Raw genomic sequence first — 23,393 nt, 5'->3', positions numbered from 1 at the left:
AGTAAAGAGAACACATTCACACATAGATGGTCAAGTTATTAATCTTTAGGTTTTTGAATAACGTGTGTTATTCCAGCTTCTAGTGAGGAATGGTAACAATGTACACTTTCTAATATTTTTATAAATCTAAATTTTTTTGTCTGGCAGACTTGATGCTCATTGTTGGTTTTTAATGAAGTAAATTACTGGTGGATGGAATATCAGATAAATGGGAGTAAATGTGGACTCATTTGTTTGTTTTGCCACACTCACACCAATGGTATTTCCAGAAATGAGTGTGAAATTCACCCAGTAATGTCTGTCTCTTAGACACAGTGCCGTAACTGGCTGAAGACTGGCAACTGCCTCTATGGGAACACATGTAGATTCGTACATGGCCCTTCACCACGAGGTAAAGGCTATAGCAGCAGTTATAGAAGGTAAATCAAGAACTCACTTTGAATTGTTCACATGCTGTAGGAAAATAGATTTTTCAAGTATATCTTCTGTAAAAATTAGAAATGCTGTGGTGTGTCTAATGGTTTGTTTTATCAGTAACCTTGTTGGATTGTGAAGCTGATGAACACAAACAGCTTGGCAAGATGCACTGGGTTTTCCTTGGATTTTCTTGTGTGTGTAACTTTAAAAAATAATAAAGTGCTCTGGATGCACATTAACTTCTTTTGCTCAATAATGTTTTAACCTGCTTTGAAATGGGACATGCAAGTACTTTAATAAATGGATTTTTGTGTAGTGTGTCACTGCAGCTTCTGTCTGCCTCTCTATCCTATACTAAAATGCCATTTTGCAACTGCTTAAGGCAATACTCTCAAAATCAGGCCATATTCCTTAGCCATCACCAGTAGCAGTATTTTTGTTGGTGTGAGAGATGGCTGTTCTTGTTGTTTTTCTCCAGTTGTGAAGAGACATTCTAGGACAGTGGATCTCAACCTTTCTAAGCTGCATACCCCTTTCAGGAGTTGGATTTGTTTTGTGTACCCTCTAGTTTCACCTCACTCAAATTATGCGCTTACAAAATCAGATGTAAAAATACAAAAGTGTCACTGCACACTATTATCAAAAATAACTTTCATATTTTACCATATAATTATATATAAAATCAATTGAAATATAAATATCATACTTACTTTTCAGTGTATAGTGTATAAAGCAGTATAAACAATTTGTCATCTGTATGAAATTTTAACTTGTACTGACTTTGCTAGTACTTTTTATGTAGCATGTTGTAAAGCGAGGCAAATAGCTAGATGAGTTGATGTACCTCCAAAACATCTATGTATAGAGGTACACATACCCCTGTTTGAGAACCACTGTACTAGGATATGAATATGTGGTTTCATGAACATCTCTACAGACAAATGTCCAGCAGAGAGATTATTTTTTAAAAAGACACTTAGTAAAATGAATGAACTGTATAATGTCTTGCAATAATCTACAAAATGCGATCTTTCAAAAAGTGCACTGTATGGTAGCATTAGTACATACTACCTGACCAGAACTGTGTTGACAAAGTCTGTATCATTCTTTGTGAAGGAAAAAAATGATCTAATAATTTTCACTTTGGCACATTTCATACAAAGGTATCAAAGATGTTTCAAACAATAATGTTTCACAATGCCCTTGTGAGGTAGCAACTAGCCTCACTTTATTGTTGGGTAAACTGAGGCACAGAAGTTAAGTGACTTGTTGAAGGTCAAACAGGATGTCTGCCATGGATGTTATCATTTTATTCCTGCCTCTGTTCATCATTTCTGTCCTTACTACTAAGACTATCATAACTTTCATTGTTTATAAAGCTGTAGCAACTGGGACACTAAATACCAGTTACCTTTAAGATTTATTTCTAGTGTGCAAGGTAACTTACTGTAATCTTATATGCTCAATTCTCCACAGAGCAAAGGAACAGAGGTGCCTTACATGTAAATGATTCTAAATGTACCCTTATGTGCGGAATGTTACTTTCCCTTGCTACCATATTTGGAGCATTGAGCGTATTGCCCTTACTCGTTCTTTTTAAAGAAGCTATTTTCTTTTAATGACTAGCAGGTTTTTGGTTTTAAGTTTTTGTTCCACATAAAGGTATGAAGTTATCACTAATATTTAGGAATAATATTGATTTACATTTATATGTATATTAATCTATTTCTCCTGTGTGTTATACAAAAGTCAAATTGCACAGTTTTCTGCTTCACTGATTCAGATCTTTGGATAAGCAAGTGACCAGAGCATTTGGAAGCTTGCTTTATCTTATATATAATTCTGTCAGGCATAAGAGTCTGTTCTATGCTAAAGAATTTTGGGATTTTCTGTACCAATTTTTATAAGAACATCTGTCAAATACTGTGTTTCATGAACCTGTAAAGTTATACTGTCTCCAAGCAACTCTTGTAAATGCTGCTGTCTGCACCATTTCAGCGCAGACATAGTCATTTCTGTAGTATCTGGGAAGCCCAAGTGTTATGGTTGCTCTGGGTCAGTTGATCCTCTGTGTAGTCCCAAGTTTGTCTAGCAAGTAATTTTTGTAACAGAAAACACTGAACCTATTCCTGTCCCACCAGTTCCGGGCCTGCCCAAAAGAAACCACAATGGTACTTCATATCCCTACCCAGATCATTGTCCTACTGTAGTTCAGGCCATTATCCTAGGGTAGAAAAACAGGACTCTTATTAGCTTCTTTAAACTTCAGAAAGTTTAACATAAATCTTTATTTGAACATAAACCTCAACTTAATGTTCCTTTTTTTTCCTCCCTGTGGTTTTGGTCTGTTTATGACACATACAATTTAGAATAGATTGTCAGACAGATACATTGGCGCGTATACTGCATTCCTCTTGAGAAAATTTAGAATTTAATAATACACCAATAAATATGTACGTTACTGGGAGCCAAGGCATCATGGGGTGAGAGCTGTCTGAGCCTTATCTCTGAGACATTTAGAATTAATTCACAGTCCAAAGGGAATTTTAGTTCTCTACTTATCTGCTAATGGTACCTTAGTAATTGGTTGGTTGGCACTCCTGTACTATCTGATATCTGGTACACCTTCTCGAAAGCTCATTTTATGAGGTGGGACAAAAAGAACAAGATGACTGGCTGGACTTAATTAATTTGCCCAGAGATACTTTTTCCTTCCGTATCTGGGATTGTTATAGAAAAATCCAGGCACATAGTGCCATCATCAGGGGTAGGGAGATCTTGTTGCCTTCTGCTGTAGTGTTGGTATAGAGTTGTGTGAATGCTTAGCCCACAGTCATCACAAACCATGCACACTGTACAAACCACTTGAAACAGTTATTGGAACAAGCCACTGATTAAACCCAGTACACCGTAAAATTAACGGTACAAATATGTGTATAATGTATCGAGGCACAATTAATCAGAGATGGACTGAACACTTTGATGCAGCCTTACAGTCTTATGACTGCTCAACTATAATATGTTCACATAGAATATATGGTGTGTATATAAAGCTACATTGTAGATGTCCATATCAATCAAAACTGCAGTATACAATCAAATTGCAGTATATTCTCCTGCTCCAGACACACTGCTTGGCATCATGTGGTAAGTGCCACACTGGTGCCCAAAACACTTAGAAGGATTATTGTGAGTGGACATGTGCACTGGTTTATAGGAGTAGGATGAACATGTTGAACTGCTATAGGAAGTGAGGAGTAAACCTACTAACCTAGTTTCACCAAATTGCTTATTTAACAAATTTCTACTGTCTTAGTTTTATTATTTGCAGGAAGAAAGGGTTTACCTTCATTGCACTTCATTTTTTATTTCCCAAAGCAATAAAAGATTGACAACCAAACAATGCTTTTTTTCTGCTTTTAATTTCTTGATGGCCTTCCTCATCTTAAAGTAGTTTTGAATAATGCCTCAATAAACTGAGCTGTTGTTGATTTCCAGCTTTTTTCTGACTTAAACATGTATATTGAGATTGGCGGGTTTGGTGTTTCCCAATTTAGACTTTTTCCTTAAGTTTCAGGATTATGCATTCTACTAGCACCAAATTCATTTTGTTGGAAGGTACATGTTGCTTCTCTGATTTATTCATGGGGGAGGGCATTACAAGAACAGTGTTTCAACCAGTGTTCTTAGGACAAAGTATGTCATCTTTAGATCATATGTAATCTCTCTGCTATTTAAATAAAGTTTTGTCAGTTCCACAAGTCCTGCTCCTTCATATAGCAGTTTGGGATATTTGATGGAGCTGATTTAAAATAAAATAGACACAAAGAACATTAAAGTAATACTGAAGGCTGTTTGTGGTGGGAATGAGTAGCGTAGCATGTCTTTGGTGAAAAAGTATTGATATAGCTCAGAAGAACTTGTTTTAAATGATTAAAAAATACTTTCCTAAAATTATACATTTAATATAGTAAGTAAGGCTGCTGATTAATCACAGTTAACTTACATGATGAACTTAAAATAATCAATAGCATTTAATCTCACTTAAATGCCAATTGGTATTCTAATGTTTGTTTAAATACTTTTGGATGTTTTCTAAATTTTTAAATATATTGATTTTAATTGCAACACAGAATACAAGATGCACAAAGCTCACTTTGTAGTTTTTGTTTAGAAATATTTGCACTGTAAAAACAAGGAATTGTATTTTTTTCAATTCGCTGCATAAGTTTTGTAGTGCAATCTTTTTATTATAAAAGCATAACTTATAAATGTAGATTTTTTTTTTGTTACATAACTTTTCTTTTTGAGTGTTACGTAAAACTTGAGTCTTCTCAGTCTTACTTGTTGTTCAGGCAAAAGTTTAGTTACAATTTGTAGGAGATAATGTTGCCTGCTTCTTGCTTAGTGTCATCTGAAAACAGGCTTTTGCATGGCACATGTATAGCTAGCATTGAAAAGTATTTATGTGCCTGACATTCATGTGCCCCTTTGTGGTTTGGTCACCATTCCAGAGGATGTGCATCCATGCTGCTGATACTCATTTAGAAAAATAATGCATTAATTCAGTTTGCGTTTGAACTTCTTAGCAGAGAATTGTATTTCTCCTGTTCTGTTTTACCCACATTCTGCCATGTATTTCATGTTTTAGTAGTCTTAGATAATGACCAAGCACAAGTTCATTTTAAGAACAGTTTCACAGCAGATTTGACAAAATGCAAAGACGGCACTAAAGTGAGATTTCTAAACATAGCTACAGCATTCAACCCAAGGTTTAAGAATCTGAAGTTCTGTCCAGTATCTGGGAAGAATGAGATCTGGAGCATGTTTTCACAAGTCTTAGAAGAGCAGAACAGGTTGGATCTGACTGGTCCAGCACTCTCGGAACCTGACTGGTGTGGCACCCTTGGAATCTGACTGGTCCCGAATGAGAGGATTTGCTGAATCAGGGAAGGTCCCTCTTCTTATGGCCATGTTGCCACTGAGCTAGGGCTCTACTCTGCCCCCGGTGCTGCGTCAGCCCCTGAGGGCTCTCCCCAACCCAGGCTAGAGGTCCCCAGCCACTGGGGCAAAGGAGCTTCGCTGGGGCCAGAACTCTCTGCCATGCCATTAGTCCTGTTGTCCTCTCCTCCTCCTCCCCCCCACACTTATACTCTGGGCTCCCGGCTGAGTTGCTGGTGCCCATTATGGAACTCCTGCCCTGCTGCCAGACCTCCCTCTTCCTGGGCTCTGTGGTCCAGGAACATCCGCGGTCCATACCAGATGTTCAGATAAGTCATTTTAAAAGTAGAAACAAAACTATTTTTTTCTTAAATAGATCCATTCTAGATTGGAGAAACAGATTAAAAAATATACAGAAATCTATTATTCCTAACGACAACACCAGTCCCTCTAAGGAAAAAAAAATGCCCTGAAGCAGTGTTTTTTCAATCTTTTTTTTTGTTTGTTTGTTTGTAGACTCCTACAATTTTTTATTGCAAATTCAGACATGTTTGGAAATTCAGCCTGTAGACTCCTATCAGGGAAGACTTAGACTGAACAGAATTCAACTACAGATGTTGTGTGTGTATGTGGCAATGCATTTGATGCAGTGTGAGAGGGTGCTAACCTGTGGGCTTCTGTGGTAACAATAATACTGTGGGATTTTGACCTGTAGGTGAGGGTAGTCATGTACTATTGATAAGAAGAATAAAATGTTTTTTCTGATATCTAAAACTTTATTTTCGTAGTCATCTTTTGCAGACCCTTAGACATAGTCTGTGTGTCCCTAGGGATCCATTGACCACTGGTTGAAAACTACTGTCTTGACGTAAATAGAAGTTGTATTATTTCAAATATCAAGACAGGCTTCCTAGAACTAGTAGTTTATCAGTGTCCTTTGATGTAGCTATAGCAAAACTGGTAAAGATTTTTTTAAAAAAGGCTTATAATGTTATAGAACTATGTGAGAGGAAAATCTGCAATAGGAATTAAGAGCCATTGCAGGTACATATAGCTCAGTATTCAGTGAGGTTTATTTGGCAAGTGTAATAGATGGCTTTTTACTTGTAAGGCCATACATATACTATTCACTTCAGCCCTTCTGTTTAAGGACTTCCCTAACAACAAGATGTACTGGTTATAGTTGCTAGAAAGGTGCCTTATACTGATATAAGGTATTTCCTGCAAAGGGAAATAAGTGATACATATAGCTAGTATAAGGAACCTCCGTCCATAACTGCATCTGAACTAGAGATGTTGTACTGGTACAACTATTTCACTTTTTTTTGTTTAAAAAAATAAAGTCATACACCTAATCAGGACAGTTACACCAGCACAAACATTGTATGTACACCTGGATTTAAGGAGTGAGTCATTGAAATCTGAATTCAGGTAGGCTTCCTTTTGTTTGGCAGAAAGGCCAAGGCTGTGTGTGTCTCTGTTCAGAACTGAACTGGTTTACCTTTAAATCTGTTTAAACAAGGATTTCGTTAAACCAATGCAGAGCCCTATGTGAACACTCCTAATATGTTCACAGAAGATTTTGCACTGGTTATATAAAGTGTGATTTTTTTCTTTAAATTTGGTGCATCTTTGAATATATACAGGGCAGAGATAACTGGAAGGGTTTAGTGGGTCATGAGGGTGATAATTAGAGCTGTACAGTAGTTGGAGAAAGGCAGACAGTCAGCCTTGCTGAAATTTTGAACACACTTGTGAAAGGGTTGTTGTACCTGAGTTACACAATGCACTCTGCCCTACATGTCAAATTAATTGGACTAGTAATGCAATATTGTACCAAGTAGTTTTGCTTCCTGTGAGAAAATAACCCATTCCTGAAGTCTAGTCTTTTTTGATCATTTCGGAAAGCTCTCTAGTAACATCAAGCCCACTAAAATTTCAATAGTTTATCTCACTTTTGGTGGGTGGGAATCTCAGGCATCATGGTTGAATTACTTAAAATCAAATTTTGTGAACAGATTTTTTTCTGTAAAAATTAATTACAAAAATCAGTAAAGGGAATTGAGTGTCCTTTTCCAAAAGGCAGTGGCTACATCATATTTGTTTCTACATTATACAGGTCACCAGAAAGGCCCACTGGGGATCTTCGAGAGAGAATGAAAAACAAGCGTCAGGACGTAGAAGCTGAGCCACAGAAACGAAATACAGAGGAATCGTCCTCTCCTGTTAGGGTAAGAATGGAGTGCGTGGAATCTCCAGCCTCCCTCAATAGCAGTATGTCAGTGAGTTCTAGAAACATGATCACGGTGAATTGTTTGATATTAAATAACATGTATAACCGAACTTGTTATAAAATATTTAATTTCATATTTAGCTGTTTTGAAGTATTAAATATTATCATGCAATTGTATAGTACCTTTGTCTCAGAAAATTATCAGAATTCTTTACAAATTCCATAAGCTGAAATGCATAATTTTTTATATTCAGCTTCCTCTGGAGTGAAATATGGCAACTATTTAACAATATAGCAGAACCTTTTGAAATTGACTGGTACATTTTCCTGACCAGGCAAAAACCTACTAGTTCATTTTTACTTTGAACACTGACAAGTATAAAGCATCCAATCTTGTTCACATGCTAACACATCATTTATTTGTTATTCACCCCATCTCTATCTTGTTTATCAGAAAACATCCTCTTTGTAAGCCCATGTGGACCCTATTTCATGTATTCATTACTCTCCATTCTTCCATAATTCACCCTAGTTCATGGAGTTTTTCCTCTGAAAAAAATTCACCAGTTGTTATTTTTTGACATCATCCGATCCTACTCCCTCCCTCCTACTCCCTCTTTTTTTCAGCAAAGTCTATTTCATCTTCTCCGCTGATATTGCTAATGAAGAGAGACAAAGTTGGTAGAGCTCCTCTGCAATTGGACAACAGCTGCAACATTGATTTACTCTTAAGTATTTAAGGTTTTTTTCACAACCATAGTGGCTACAGACTTTTTATTTTAAATGTATGTTTTGATTTTGTGAACATTCTGCTTGCTCCATCTAAGTAGAAATTTGCAAGACTGCTATACAGGAATCAGCAGGGACAGCTGATCCAAAGAGAATTGGAAAATATATGTATATACCTTTATTAAGAAAGATATGACTTAGTTGTTGTGTGCAGCCTTATTGTGGATGTGTATTGAGCATTTAACTAGATAGTCATAATGTTTTATTCATGTAGTATATAAAAACAGGATTTCTGCCAGAGAATTTGTGGGTCTGCTGAAATGCCCATGTCTAAAGGTCACAATTAGAGAAAATAAAGACTTTGCAGACAAGGAAAAACTATTCCTTTTCCTCAGTCTTCACCACAGGTGATGTCGGAGAGATACCTACTCTAGGTGTACTGTTTTCAGGTATTTCAGTAACAACCAAGAGTTCTTATAACAACTAGTGTTCCGAGGGACTTGATGGTATCAGCTGGTTCTTGGTTTTGATTCTCAATTTCATCTCTTAAGGGGAAAAAAGTGAATTTTTGTTTTGAAATAATGATTGTTTAAAAAACACTTTTTGGAATGTGATATGGTAAGGAAAATGAGTATAGCTCTTATATATTGAAATTGTGCTTCTTTATTCTACTAGAATTAAATCTTTGTCCACAAAATAGTGGCTAAAGTGGCTAAATTGGACTTGTGTTTCAAAAAAGGCTACCTAGTTTCTTTAAGAAAGCTTAAACTGTCAAGGTATGATTAGAAACTGGACAAAATACAAAAGAAAAGAAAGAAATCCACAGTGGGATGCTCTAAGGAAATTCTGGAGAAAGGGTTGAACAGTAAGAAGACAACTTGCAGAAAATAAAAAATATATTTAGTGTGGTCAAGACTAGGGCTGATTAAGTCCCCTATGAAATGCCTCAAAGAAGCTATTTTGGGCCAGTGCAAAGGCAGATGTAATTGTGTTAATAAATGCAAGGCCCTGATCATTAAAGGGAGTAACTTAAAGCACTCATTGACATTACTGCATTTTAAAGTAATTTGCAGCCACTTAGGTAAAAGACTTGGGATTATTGTGGATGGCTCAATGAAAACATTGGTTCAATGTGCAAGTAACTGTCAAAACGGCGAACAGATATTAAGGTGTATAGGTAATGGAATAGAAAATATTTCTGAAAATGCCATGATATACATTAATAGTCCACCCTCATCTGAAACTGTTTGGTTCTGGTCCTGAACTGAAAGAAGATATAATAGAAGATGGTGCTGTCCGGAAAGTGGACAATGAGGTGAGAGTGGCACTGTTCAGAATGGAGTAAAATAAGCGGTGTTGCGAAAGGGGTATATAATAATGAATGGCAAAGAGAATGTAATTTAGCCACGTATTCCAGTGAATCTAAAAGATGACATTTAAAAATAAGGAAGTTTCTGACAAGTATATGTAATAAGCTGGAGAATTCATTGCTATGAGGCACAGTCCAAGAGTTTTGTATGTTTCATAAAAAAATACTAGACCAGGGCTACTCAACTTTGGAAGCCCCCGGGGACACAATGATACTCTCAGCACATGCTGAGGGCTGCAACTTAAGTCTGGTTGCATATATATATGCAAATAGCTTCTTTTACACTGACAGGCATGAATACAAAGATTAAGGCAAGACTACACAACACACAGGCCTCATTTAAGTCAGTTCAGCTGATACTAATAAAATGCAATGTTTACTCTATTTCTACCCATATGACAGCACTTTTAACGAGCAATGACAATCCAGGGGTTTTACTACTAAAATATACATCCACAGAATACCATTATATTGACTACTTTTTTGTTTTGGCTTCCACCTGTGGGCCACGTGTTGAGCCCTTCGTAAATCCAAAATGTACTGTGGGCTGCAGACAAACAGGCTGCGTGTTGAGTAGCTCTGGACTAGACAGGAACGCTTTTTTAGAAGGGATATAAATCCTAATGCTTCAGCTAATCAATAACTGCCTGAAATTAGGAAGAAACTTCCCATATGGATTGGATATTTTGTATTTGCCCATTTGGGGGATTCTTACATTTTCTTTGGACCTACCTAGTTTGTGGCCACTTGTAGAAAGAGCGTACTGGACTATGTGGACAACTGTACTTATAGTACAAGTTGAGACTCTCTTAATTTAGGATTCTCTGGTCTGGCAGCATCCATGGTCCAGCACAGATGTTTCAGGACCAGAGAGTCCCGGTGGAGGGTCAGTGGCAAGGATCCTTTTGAGGCTGGTAGGGGAATGGATTGACTGCAGCAAGTTGACTACGAGACCGCCCAGCACATGGTAGCAGGGCTGCTCAGCAAAGTTAGGAGACCCGGTGCGTGGTTGCCTGGCGGGGTTGAGAGCTGCAGCACACAACTGCCCTGCAAGTCCCAAAGCTCCAGTGCAGTGCATGTGGCTGCTCTGTGGTTCCTGGAGCTCTAGCGTGTGGCACGCATGGCTACCCGGAAACTATGGCAGCGATGGCTGCCCAGCTGGGTTAGCAGGGCAGTGATGCCAGCAGGAGGGGAGAAACTGGCTGAGAGGCCAGCAGGCCAGGCCAGGGGGGCTGGTAGCAGGGGTCCAGAAATGACCTCCCCTGGTCTGGCAAAATCCCTCATCCAGGACCAGTCAGGTTCCGAGGGTGCCGGACCAGGGAGGTCCAACTTGTGTAGCTATTCCTATGTTCCTAGATATATGTATGGAATTATTTTAGCAGTAACTGTATGCAAAATGTTTTACAAATAATTGGACAAGAAAAGATCCCTGTGCTTACAATCTAATTTAGACAGGTAATACTACCTGAGCAGCTCAGATGAGAGTTTGAGCAGGTAACTTTCAACTGGGGGCTTCTTGATAATGGCAAATACCACAAAATAACACAAGAAGAGTATGGATAGTTTGGGGCACATAGTAGGAGGCAGTTCCAAGAGTAGACAACATGAAGCTGAGGGAGATAGAGAGAGAGAAGGTCTTGCATATGGTTAGGCAAGATTATTAGGAGGAATATAAAGCATATGTACATGTAATCCATGTGCTTATGCTTGGTCTATAACTATCGTATCAGTGTGTCTGAGATGAGAACAAATACCAGCATGCAGTAACATATTTCTTACTGAGTCCCAGAATGGAGTTACTGACCATGTTAATGAGACACCTTTTCCCTCTCCCTCCCCCCCATTAGACTGCATCTACACTGCAGAGTTTTTGCACAAAAACTCGTGGAGCATCCACACTACAAGCACGTTTTTGCACAAGAAAATTTACAGTACGTTGTAAGAAGAGAGGGCTCTGCCATCCACACACCTTTTTGCGCAAGAGCTCTTGCACAAAAAGGCTTATTTCTCATAGAAAGAGGAATAACTCTTGAGCAAACAAGGGTTTCTTGTGCAATAACAGCCTATTGGAAAAAGCACAGGTGCTCTGATGGCCATTCTGTTAATGGCCATCACGGCTTTCTTGTGCAAGAATGTCCATGCAGTATGGATGCTCTCTTGTGCAAGAACTTTTTGTGGAAAATCTCTTCCACAAAAAGGTTCTTGTGCAAGAAGCCTACAGTGTAGACGTAGCCCTTGGAGTCTAAATGCAGCAAACAAGGGCCTAAGAACAAAAGCACCTGAGTTGTTATCCCAGTTTTACAATTGGTTTGCTGACCTAGGGAAAGTTATTAATTCTGTCTTCCATTAGCTTCTTTAGAGTAGAGTTAGTATCTTTCTACCTCACTGGGGAGCTTTTAAGATAAATCAGTACTTGTTCAATGCTTTGAAATGTAACACGTTATGAAAACTAAATAGTATTGTGCTTGTCCAAAAGATTCTAGCTACAATCAGTAGAAGCTTAATTGTTCTAAACTCCAAACCTTCTGTGGTTTAGAATCTGTGTACATGTTGCTATTCATACTACTGTTCTATGCACATTTACTGACAGGCTTATTACTATGTCAGGAGAGCATAACATTTTTTGTATAAAAGAATTGCAGAATGCAGGAGAGCTATGAAATTTCTCTCAACTAGTGTTAGTTCTTAGCCCAATATCTGTTTTGCTGGTTTATGAGTATATCTTCTAGTCCTTACCCAGGCAAACTTCATTGACTTTAACTGGAAATTGACCTACATATAGATCAGACCATAAGTCCACTTTTGAGGTATTGCATACCTCTTTTGAGGGAGCAGAGCTCCTACAACTCTGATCACTTTAACTAGGAGCCAAGTGTATGTCACACCATGCAGGATTCATCCCTTAAGACCTGATGTTATTCTTGGTTAAATACCAAGAATCTTTTAACTTCAAAATCAGGCCCTTCATATGTAAATGTACCTCTTGTGAATAATATTTTTTCAATAACTAAATTTTATAATGAATGATCCCATTGTGCCTCTGAACCCAAATAGAAAGGGAACTATTAATTTATTCCATTAATAAAATTGTTCTACAAGATAAATATTTTAAAACACTGTGAACGGCTCTGTTTTTTCCTCAGTTTTCTGAACAAACACTTTGTTTTTCATAATCTGCAGAAAGGCTTGACCGTTTTACAGTGCACCCTAAATGTATTAAATCCTTCCAAACACATATAGTTATTATCTTTGCCCAGAGGTGTTTACCAAATAAAGAGGAGTGTACCAGCCCTGTCAGAAAGGTTGAAGAAAGGAGGACAAGGACAACATTACTAAGGTTATGTAATTTCCCAGCAAGGCTAGTGCACGCTTTGATGGAACAAATACAGTGCTTTTGAGTGAAATAAAACTAAATTGAGTAAGTAGATGACTTGTCACTAAATTTGTTTTAAGTCTCATGGAAGTAGTAGATGTCCAGGACCAATTAGGGAAATCATAACTTACATTTTTAAATTCTATTCTTTAGAAAAAACACATTCAACGATTGTGAATGTATCTGTTGAGTGGATTTTCTTAAATGCTACGCTAACTAAGCTTTGATCTCTTTTGACAACTAAAAAGATGAAGTTGTTAAGCATAATTACAAGTGTACTGTATGTTTCTTAAACTAGAATAATCATAAATCAGCTTAGTCGTGTAAATGTTTAGCTTAGGGCTGGGCAGAATGCAGCCCACGGACACAGTGGGGAGCCTCAGGAAGGCCCCCCATACCTCACCCATACCCTCTATCCTCCCTCCTGCAACCATACTGCCTCCTAGACTCATCAGCACAATCCCCTACCCCAGGTCATAACCCCCTCCTGCTCAAGGTCACAACCCAAACCCCTGAATCCCATCCTGCACCCCAGTTTTAGGGATGTCAGTGTGTAATTGACTATACCTTTAACTGATAAGCCAAGGCTTATTGGTTAATCTTCTCAACCTACACAAATTCCATCCCCAGTCCCCCTTGCCTCTATATCAGAGGCAGCAAAGTGGGTGGAGAGCAGAAGCTGGTGCTGGGAGAAACTGGCTTAAAAGCTGGTTTCCACCAATGCCATCTCTATGGTGCCACCTGCCCCCCTGCGCTACTGCCTCTATCAGAGGCAGCAGTGGTGGTGGGGTGGGAGAGAGAAGGAGAGCAAGGGAGGCTGCCAAGAAGCAGCCTCTGTCTGTGGTGGGCCCAAGCTCCCCACGGAGCAACCTCTGTCTATGGGCAGCTGGTCTGTGTGGGGATCTGGTTTTTGAACTGGTTCCCCTTGTGGACTGGCTCCCCCTGCCACCTTGTACTGCTGTCTTTGATACATAGGCAGCAGCACAGGATGGCAGGGAGCACACTGGCTGCCAGCCCCATACCCAGGGACTATCAGATAGTTGTGTAACCACAAAGTTTTTATTTGGTTTCACGACTATGCAGTTACCCGATATCTAACATTCCTACTCCAGGTCACAACTGCTGTCCTTCACCCAAACTCCCTCCCAGATCCCACATACTCTCCTGCACCCAATCCCATACTGCATGCTGTCACATTTTTACTGAAGCATAAATATCACATTCCATTAATATTGCTTAATTAAATAGCTGGTAATAATTAATGATAAATGTAAGCTGGCAATATTGTAAGCTGGGTGCCAACAGACTAGAGGGAAAAGAACCTTGGAAAATAAAGGTGGTCTCAGGAAAAAGGCTACAAATAGTGTTTGTTCATAGAATTGCACAGCTAAGAGATTTCTGCAATAGGGCTCTGTCGTTTTTCAGAAATGTGTATTTTGGCTGAAATGGTCCATACTTGGCCATAGATCTGGTGCCATTTTCTTTTGAAAACTTGATACGTTTATTGTAAGATGCTCAGCTGGCAAGAATGTGGGGTTGTATCACTAGGACAATAAGACTACGTCTAGACTACCCGGGGCTTCCGAAAGAAGATATGCAAATTAGGTTTGAATTTGCATATCTTCTTCCAAGACTTTTCTTGTTTTTTTGGGGGGGGGGAAGCTGTCTAGATTGGGTTTTTTGCACAAAAACCCCCTTTTTGAAGAACCCTGTAATCCTCATTTTTTGAGGAATTAAGGGTTCTTTTGAAAAAGGGGGTTTTTTGCACAAAAACCTCCGTTTAGACTGCTTTTAAAAAAAAAAAACCCTCTTCCGAAAAAGGGATTGGAAGAAGATATGCAAATTTGTGCCTAATTTGTATATTTTCAATATTGCCCACCATTTTTGAGATATCCAGCTATAAATAGAAGAAATGGAACCAAACCAAAAACAAACTCTTCATATAACACATGCTACTTTTAATTAAATTTGACCAGTTTAGTTCTTAAAAATTGCCTTTGATATATTTAAAAGTTTGTCTGAAAAATGTGTATAACATTGAAGAAAGCATTTCAGTTAACTTTTGAATAGTCCATCAAAAAAAAATTCAGATAGCTGTGCATTTATTTCAGAAATTGCTTGCCAATTCACACTATTTTTAAACGATAGTACATTTTTTAAAAGAAAAGACATTTTTCTAGACGATGTTCTTTGGGAATTATTTTGGGGAAGCCTGTGTTATATACAGGAGGCCACACTAGATCATAATGGTTCCTCTGGCCTTGAAAGCTATGAAAATCTTACTTGAAACATTTAAAACTATTAATGCAAAAACCAAGGAATGTAATTTTGTTCAGTTGGGAGTGATTATCCACAGTGTGATCTTGTTTCATTACTTGTAGTTCTAAGTTTATTGAAGTCTGAAATCAAACCCAGATCAAGCTGCCAATAGAGAGAAGTAAAGATCCTAGTTGGTTTCTTGTGACTATATAAGAGCTCTATAGGTCTGAAATGAAGACCATAAAAAGAAACAGAATAGGCAGCACAGTTTGCAGGAGGTGAGGCAGAGAGAAAGTGATAGATCTGCATTATACCTCTCATCTGCCTCCCACCCCAAAAGAAAACAAACACACACACTTCATGAGATCTTCAAATTTAAATATTGTAGTATGGAACTTGTGAAAATACTGCTCTGCGTGGCATGGTCCATTTGAGCACCAGCAGCTTTCTTAGCAAATATTGATACAGTAGTTAATAAAGGCTTCATCAAGATCTTCTAGTCCTCTGTAAAGTGTGCGTAAGGAGATCTAATTAGAGCAGATGTCAGTGAGCTGCACCACTTGGATTGGGTGAGCAGAAAGGAGCAGCATAAGGCGAGCTGTCTTTCTGGTGATTTTATTTTCTGTAAGATTGATCTCTGTTTTCTTTGTGGATCCATGGAGTTTTGTGCCCTTAAAGTAAATAGAGCTTAATTTGTTTAAGCCAGTAAAATACCTAATTCAGATGTAAAACTGTCAGCAAAACTTTAGCCTATGTTTTTAATTCCCCATCCCACCTCCACACAGGACTTCTTGGTACTTGTCACAGGCTTTGGCCTTTAAGGCTACGTCTACACAATAGCAGTGCTATTTCAAGATACCAGAGGATCCTGAAATACCTATCCTACGGCTTAACAGCAGCAAGCCTTTTATCTCAGGCTATTCCGATGTCCCTCTAAGCCTCATTCCACAAGGAGTAAGGGATGTTTCGGAATAACGAGTTATTCTGAAATAAGATCAAAATAAGATACACAATTTGAGCTATGCAAATTGTGTATCTTATTTTGAGCTACAGTGCAGTGTAGACACACACCCAAAGGACTGGCAGTTATTCATTGTCAGTTCAGTCCTCAGGAGCTGAATTGTAAATTGCACATAACCATTCTCACTTAAAATTATAATACCCTTCCCCTAGCTGTTCTAATAATACTTTTGAATATTCACTAAATTTCTCATAAAAATTTCTGTTCTCTAAAACTGTCTCCATTCAGTCTCCATTGTAAATATCACTTTCTTTGTGTGTTTCCCAGCCAAGTCTTGGCCAATATTGACTTACCTGTATAAATGTTTTTTCTCCCTACCCACTGACTACATGAAATTACATTAGACTATTTTCCCAGTGGAAATGCTCCTTAGCTGAGAAGATATTTACACTAATCAAACTGAAGAAAACAATTAGTATAATTCTTTCTATAAAGCACAAAATACTGTGCAAAATGTACCTATTTCTGCAGGCTTCTGTTTAAAAAAGTTGTTACTCTAATCCACCATTTTTTTTCCTGTAGAAAGAGTCTTCACGGGGAAGGCACAGAGAGAAAGAAGACATCAAAATTACAAAGGAGAGGACTCCAGAAAGTGAAGAGGAAAATGGAGACTGGGAAACTAATAGAGAAGGTAAATTGAATTCAAGAAGACTTTTGGTTTAATTTGTTTAATAACTTATAGTATTTGGAATATTGTGAGTTTATAGAAAGTTTTGTCCTTACCAGTGAATTGCTATGTTGACTGATCATAAATGATTGATGAACAAGGACTCTTTCAATTTATCTGTAGACAAGGAATAAATTTAGTAGTTGGATTTGGACCAAGTCATATAATTGGGGTTGGCAGAATTTTATCTTTTCTATAATTTCAGTAGATATGAATTTATATTTAAGTATTTTAAAATTATTTCTATTTAAATATTTACAGTTGTGGGAAATTAAGTGTCAGACAATTATTTAATGTCAGTCTTTAATATTTTTAAAAAAAAGCTTCATAACAATTAAAATCACAAAACTAACAAGTTCATATATATACAAAGTAAATATCCTTAAATTGATGTCTAAGTTCTCAAGCAGCATTTTTCTTACTCTGCCTATCCATACATTTTAATTATCAATTGGAATATTTGATTGGTTTGTAAAATCAATATTTACTGATATCTACCATTAGAAATCTAATCCTTCCAAGTTTAAATATAATGCAAAATTAGAGTTTTTTTTATGGTCTTCCCTCTTTTCCAATCTGTTTTGAAACTTAATGAATGAGACACTAGTCATAGAATTGCTTGATCTGTACTTAAGCAAAAAGAAATTGCCTCTCAGCTGCTGATAGGCAGGGCCTTTTACATCTAAATCAGTGGTTCAAGTCCAGCAAAAACATATGCGGTATACATACCTAATTTCACTGATCAACTATTAAACAGCCACAACTGTTTTTGTATCCACTGTTTTTTTGGATTGAGACAGAAGTGGTTATCTAACCCTCCCACCCCCCTGATTGTTCCATTTACCTTTGTTAAAGACAATTGACTTGTTCTGACCTACTGTGTGGTATCCTAGTTTCCAGGGAAGTTAAGTGAAAATATCTCATGCTATTTTGAGTAGTTGAATATTATGATGTGTATTTGCCAAGAGCTGCCTGCCACAAAGTGCTTATTATCTAAATCTAAGGCCTGGTTTACACTAGACCCAGAAGGTCGACTTAAGGTACACAACCCCAGCTACGTAAATAATGTAGCTAGAGTCGACATACTTTAAGCCGAGCTTGGCACTGTCTTCACAGTGGGAGGTCGACAGGAGCAAATGCTCCCATTGGCTTCCCTTACTCCAGGGGTCTCCAAACTTTTCAGCCCGAGGGCCGCATTAACTATCAAACAGCAGTTCGGGGGCCGACTACACACTTGAGGTCCAAATAAAAAACAATCAAAACATGGATGTTGTTTTTAATTATTTATTTAATATTATTTTATTCAGTTATTATTTAATAACACATTGATACACTACACATGAACACCTGTATTAGTGTGAATGGTGAAATTGTTTCCTGGATGCCAAAATAGCAGACATTTCTGGCTTTAGATTTGTTGTCCCTAACATCAACAGTGACCTGAGATTATCATCGGACAAGTTTGTTCTCAAATTGTTCTTCACGTATTTCATTCTTGAAAATGTTTGTTCATACAGGTATGTTGTTCCAAAGATTGAAAGGTACCTTGATGCAAAAGTTTTGACATTAGGAAAGTCTTCCTTGGGCAAAAACTGGTAAAAACCCACCAGTCCTATTTTGAACTTGTCCCTAAGGAGGTCATTTGCTCGCAACTCAATGACTTCCAGCCCTTAGTTGGAAAACATAACGCACTACTGCGTGCCTCTATTTTAATTTGGTAAAAACATAACGTCCACGTAAGCGGCGGCTGATCTTGGCAGGATACACGTAAATTTCCGTAATTTTTTTTCCGTAGACAAAAAGGTCTCCACGGGCCAGATGAGAGGGCCTCACGGGCCGCATCCGGCCCGCGGGCCGTAGTTTGGAGACCCCTGCCTTACTCCTTGCAATTGCAAGGAGTACCAGCGCGTACCAGAGAGAGAGCTTTCTAGAGCTTACTAGACCCACTAAATCGAATGCCAGAATATCAATCTCCAGCGTGGCAAATAGAGATGTGGCCTTAGAAAATTAAATCTGCATAAATAAATCACTCAGGACAGTGATGTGTTTTGTTCTGTTTTTTTGAGAAGTCTATTTAAGACCACTTATTTCATATATTGCCTGTCATCTTTTTAAAATAAAGACTCTGATAATGGAGAAGTTAATTATGATTATGACCATGAGCTGTCTTTGGAAATGAAACGTCAAAAGATTCAGAGAGAACTCATGAAGCTGGAACAGGAAAACATGGAGAAACGAGAGGAAATAGTCATTAAAAAGGAGGTTTGTATCTTGAAAATAACCATGCGTTCTTATAACTAATCAACAGCCATTTTAGGTCCTTAGAATCTTAATTGCTTGCTTCATGACTGGAGCCTCTATGTGCTGCCATGGGGCAAATGATGAATTACTGTCATGCATAACTTTACAAATGTAGGGCTATATGCTGGCTAGCCTTTCTGTGTAGGCAGGGACAAGGAGGCAGATAGGAGAGGAAGTTTTGGGGCACAAATGGTGAAACTCTCAAACTGGCTGTCCCCAAACCTGTGAAGTACACCTGAGAGAGGTCTTCTCTATGTCTGTCCACATTGCAGTTTAGGAGCTGTGAATTTATTTCTGTGCTTCAGTGTGTATGGTTTTATCTACTGAAGCTAACACCCCTCTCCCCCTATTCATGTTGCACTGGCTTCTATTAGACATAATCTTGGGGGGGGGGGGGTGGTTTATAACTGGAAAGAATATGCCTGTTTTTGGTGGGAGACACAAAGAGCCAGCATTTGTGCTATAAGTAAGTTTTATTGGAGTACAGTTTTTCAGATTAACTTGAGTGCTAATTAGAACCATTTTGTGGATATTAACTATGATGATCGATTAGATGTTATTTAATTGCATAATAAGTCATTTGTGCAGCTATTTCTTTAAGATTGGTTTTATTTTAAGATATTTTAATACTAATGTAATTAGCTACTTCTGCAAAAATATGTGCTTAGTATATCTGAGGCAGATATAAGTGATTATTACTATTTAAAGTTTGAATAATATTAGCGTAGACTTTTTGTTCAGGATATATACAGAGCACATGAGTTTTTGGTTTTAGTTGAAATTTTTTCTTTATCCAAGATTTCTCCAGAGGTAGTTAGATCTAAATTATCACCATCTCCTTCACCAAGAAAGTCTAAATCTCCAAAACGAAGATCAAGTCCCAAATCTTTGTCTTCAGTTAATAAGAAAGAGAAGAAGGTTTCTACAATGTCTTCACCGCTGTTGGACCAGCAGAGGTAAGTAGAAAAACATACCACCCTGATTGCCTCCCATAATGTGCGTCAGTACAGTGTGCTGATCAATGGATATAGATACTCATTTTCATTGAGGTACCTTAAGGAATGGATTCAATGTACCAGTATCAAAACTAGATTTTTAGAGTTCACAAAAATACATGGGACAAGCCAGCGTATATATGTCTCCATTGATTTTATTAACTTATAGATTTTGCATTGTGTTGTTTTTTTTAAATGATGTGGGTTGTCTAGAGCCTGAAATATGCACTGGAGAAATCTAAATAGAAATAAATTTGCATTTGTTCAGTGGTGTTATATATTAAATGCAAGTTAATCTAGGCTAGAATTGAAATTTTGCAGTTTGGTCAGTCAGGTGTTCTACTGGCTCAACATATTCCTATACAAGAGATACTGCTTGGCCTTCTAAGTTCAGGAGAGACATGGAGTGTTATAGCTCGGGGATCAGAAGACAAGAGATGGGATGAAGTAGGCAAAATCACAGGCAGTTACAACTGGGCTTCTTTCCACAAAATATCAATCCACTAAAAAGATCTTGCTGACTTTAGAACCTGGGAATCAGTGTTTAGCTCTATTAGCTGAGAGGAAAATTACAACCCCAATACAAGAACATGCACCTATATTTTCCAAGCAAATCACCTTTGAAGCAAGTGATGCTTAAATAGGGGGAAAATAATGTTAAATGTTAGGTTTTGGTATAAAGGGGTTGCTTGTTACAGTGCTTTAACATGCAGTGGCATATAGGTACTAATATGTTTGTTTGTGACTGACATGAAAAATACAGGTGGGTATAAATAAATCTTTAAATTTCTTTGGAGAGGTAGCTGTGTTAGTTTATATCTGCAAAAACAACGAGGAGTCCTGTGACACCTTGAAGACTAACAGATTTATTTGGGCACAAGCTTTTGTGGGTAAAAACTACTTCATTGTTGTTTTTACTTTTCTTGTAATTCATGGTGGAAACAAAATGTTCAATATGTATTCAGAAAGCTCCTGAAAATAGGGCAGGATGCTTTACATACAAAGAATGAGTGATCCTGTCCCCAATGCTTTAACATTTGAGGCAATGATCTTACAATGTATTTTGCATTGATGTTCTCTACTCAGTTTCCTCTCAATAAGATATAAAGGATTTTGGAGTTTTGACGCATGCAGTTTTACAAGGGCATTGCAACTTTGGAAGCTGTAGTCACACATTTGGGAGCAGTTCCTAATTTTGCAAGCCTGATTCAGAAATAAGGGTTATTAATTCAAGTAGGCATGAGAAACTTCAAAAAAGAGCTTGACATTAATTTTTCTTTGTATTCGCCATTCAGTAAAGTATAGCTGCATATACAAAAAGGTGCAAAGCACTTGACTCTGTACACTGGTGCTGCTAGTATCAGAGAAATTAAGTACAATATTTTAGTCTTTAAATAGCTTTTCTCTGGAATTTTGATACATTTAGGAGTTCCAAAAGCATCCAGAGTAAAAAAAAGGGTCCTCGTACTCCTAGTCCTCCACCTCCAGTACAAGAGGAGACTCCTCTAGGGAAAAAGCATAAAGAAAAACATAAACCAAAAGAGCGTTTAGAAGAAAAAACGAGAGAGGGAAAAGAGAGAGGACGTGACTTTGAAAGACATAAGGAGAAAAAAGAGAAACCGAGGTGAGTTCTATTGTGTTACTAGGTTTTTAGTATTAATATAACATTGTTTAGATTGTCTACATTTCTGTTAAACTTTTAGTTCATATTGCACTAAATAGAAAGGGATTTCTATTTGAATTTCTGCCAACTCTTTCTGAATTCATTAAATATGAATTTAACGTATAGTGGACTAATAAACTACAGCTAATAGAGTTGTCTCTTTACTAAAAATAACTCATTGAGATTCCTTTCTGAAACAACTGTTGTGTTCTCCATCAGTGAGTAAAACTTGGACTGGTGATCCAGTCAGGGATCCTTATATTTTCATTCTAACGCCATAACTTTTCCATTACATCATGAACTTCCCCTTGTAGAGATACATTACTTCACTTCTTCAGCATATCAGCTCAGAGCACCTGTGAAGAGAAAACACTGTTGTTCTGCCAGTTGGCTGTTAGGAGCATTACCCTCTTTCTAATGCCTCATTTAATAAATCAAATGTTTTAGAAATGCTGTTTTTTCAAAAATAGCTTCTTTAAAGTTCCTGCCTTTTGGGATGCTTACATTAATAGAGATTGCCTATCTCCTAGAACTGGAAGGGACCTTGAAAGGCCATCCAGTCCAGTCCCCTGCCTTCACAGCAGGACCAAGTACCATCCCTGACAAATTTTTGCCCCAAATCGCCTTCTCAAGGATTGAACTCACAACCCTGGGTTTAGCAGGCCAATGCTCAAACCACTGAGCTATCCCTCCCGCCATACAAAGGTGCTTCAATGTATTCACTCTTCTACCTGCCCAGCTTACCTCCCCCAAATCCAATACATCCACCCGAGGAAGGTAGGACATGTACACACACGCATAATGGGCAGTTTGCTAGTACAGATTGGACTTCCCTGGTTTGGCGCACTCGGAACCTGACTGTTCCCAGATGAGGGATTTCGCTAGACCAGAGGAGGTAATTTCTGGCCCACCTGCTGCCAGCCCCACTTCCTGTGCTGCTGTCCCACTGGGCTTCCCCTCCTGGCTTCTCCAGGCAGCCCAGCTGGGTCATGCGCCAGGCTTCCCAGCCCTTCTTACTGCCAACCCCCCTGCCCCCCAGCCCAGCTAAGCCATACACTGGCTTCCCCCCCTCCCCCCGCCCAGCTGAGCTGCGTGCTGGGTTTCCTGACCCTAGGCATCCCAGCTGGGCTGTGCACCAGGACCCCTCTTCCCTCCCCTCACATCGGGTCAGCCTCCTGTTCCATCCCACCCCACTCCCCAATGTGTTGGGTTCCCGGCCCTCCCTCCTACCCCCTCCCCTACGTCCCCTCCTCCCCCCCCAAGCACAGCAGGACTCTCTGATCCTGGAACATCCATGCTCCTGTTGGACCAGAGAGTCCCAAAGAAGTGCAACCTGTACGTTGTGACCACTGAGGAATTTAGAAAGACCTTTACCTTCTGTGGTGAGCTGATCAAGTAAAGAGACTCAGAAATGTGCTTAAATCT

The 23,393-nt window shown here is 38.4% G+C and overlaps 1 protein-coding gene across 9 annotated transcripts in view; it reads left to right on the top strand.

Annotated features, from left to right (window-relative positions):
• ZC3H13 (zinc finger CCCH-type containing 13) overlaps window positions 1-23,393 on the top strand; it is a 66,114-nt gene that overhangs the window by 11,204 nt on the left and 31,517 nt on the right. For 5 of the 9 annotated variants that reach the window (XM_075919015.1, XM_075919014.1, XM_075919012.1 and 2 more), the window contains 5 exons: window positions 7,478-7,589; window positions 16,865-16,973; window positions 19,132-19,271; window positions 20,109-20,266; window positions 21,732-21,929. In XM_075919015.1, coding sequence (XP_075775130.1) covers window positions 7,478-7,589; window positions 16,865-16,973; window positions 19,132-19,271; window positions 20,109-20,266; window positions 21,732-21,929 — 717 coding nt within the window. Of the gene's footprint in view, window positions 1-309; window positions 420-7,477; window positions 7,590-16,864; window positions 16,974-19,131; window positions 19,272-20,108; window positions 20,267-21,731; window positions 21,930-23,393 lie in introns of all 9 variants that reach the window. The other 4 variants (XM_075919018.1, XM_075919016.1, XM_075919017.1 and 1 more) reach the window with 2 other exon arrangements.

Source organism: Pelodiscus sinensis, chromosome 1, assembly GCF_049634645.1.
Source record: "Pelodiscus sinensis isolate JC-2024 chromosome 1, ASM4963464v1, whole genome shotgun sequence".
Lineage (NCBI taxonomy): Eukaryota > Metazoa > Chordata > Testudines > Trionychidae > Pelodiscus > Pelodiscus sinensis.
Note: the sequence above shows the minus strand (reverse complement) of the source record. Positions and strands in the feature narration are given on the sequence as shown.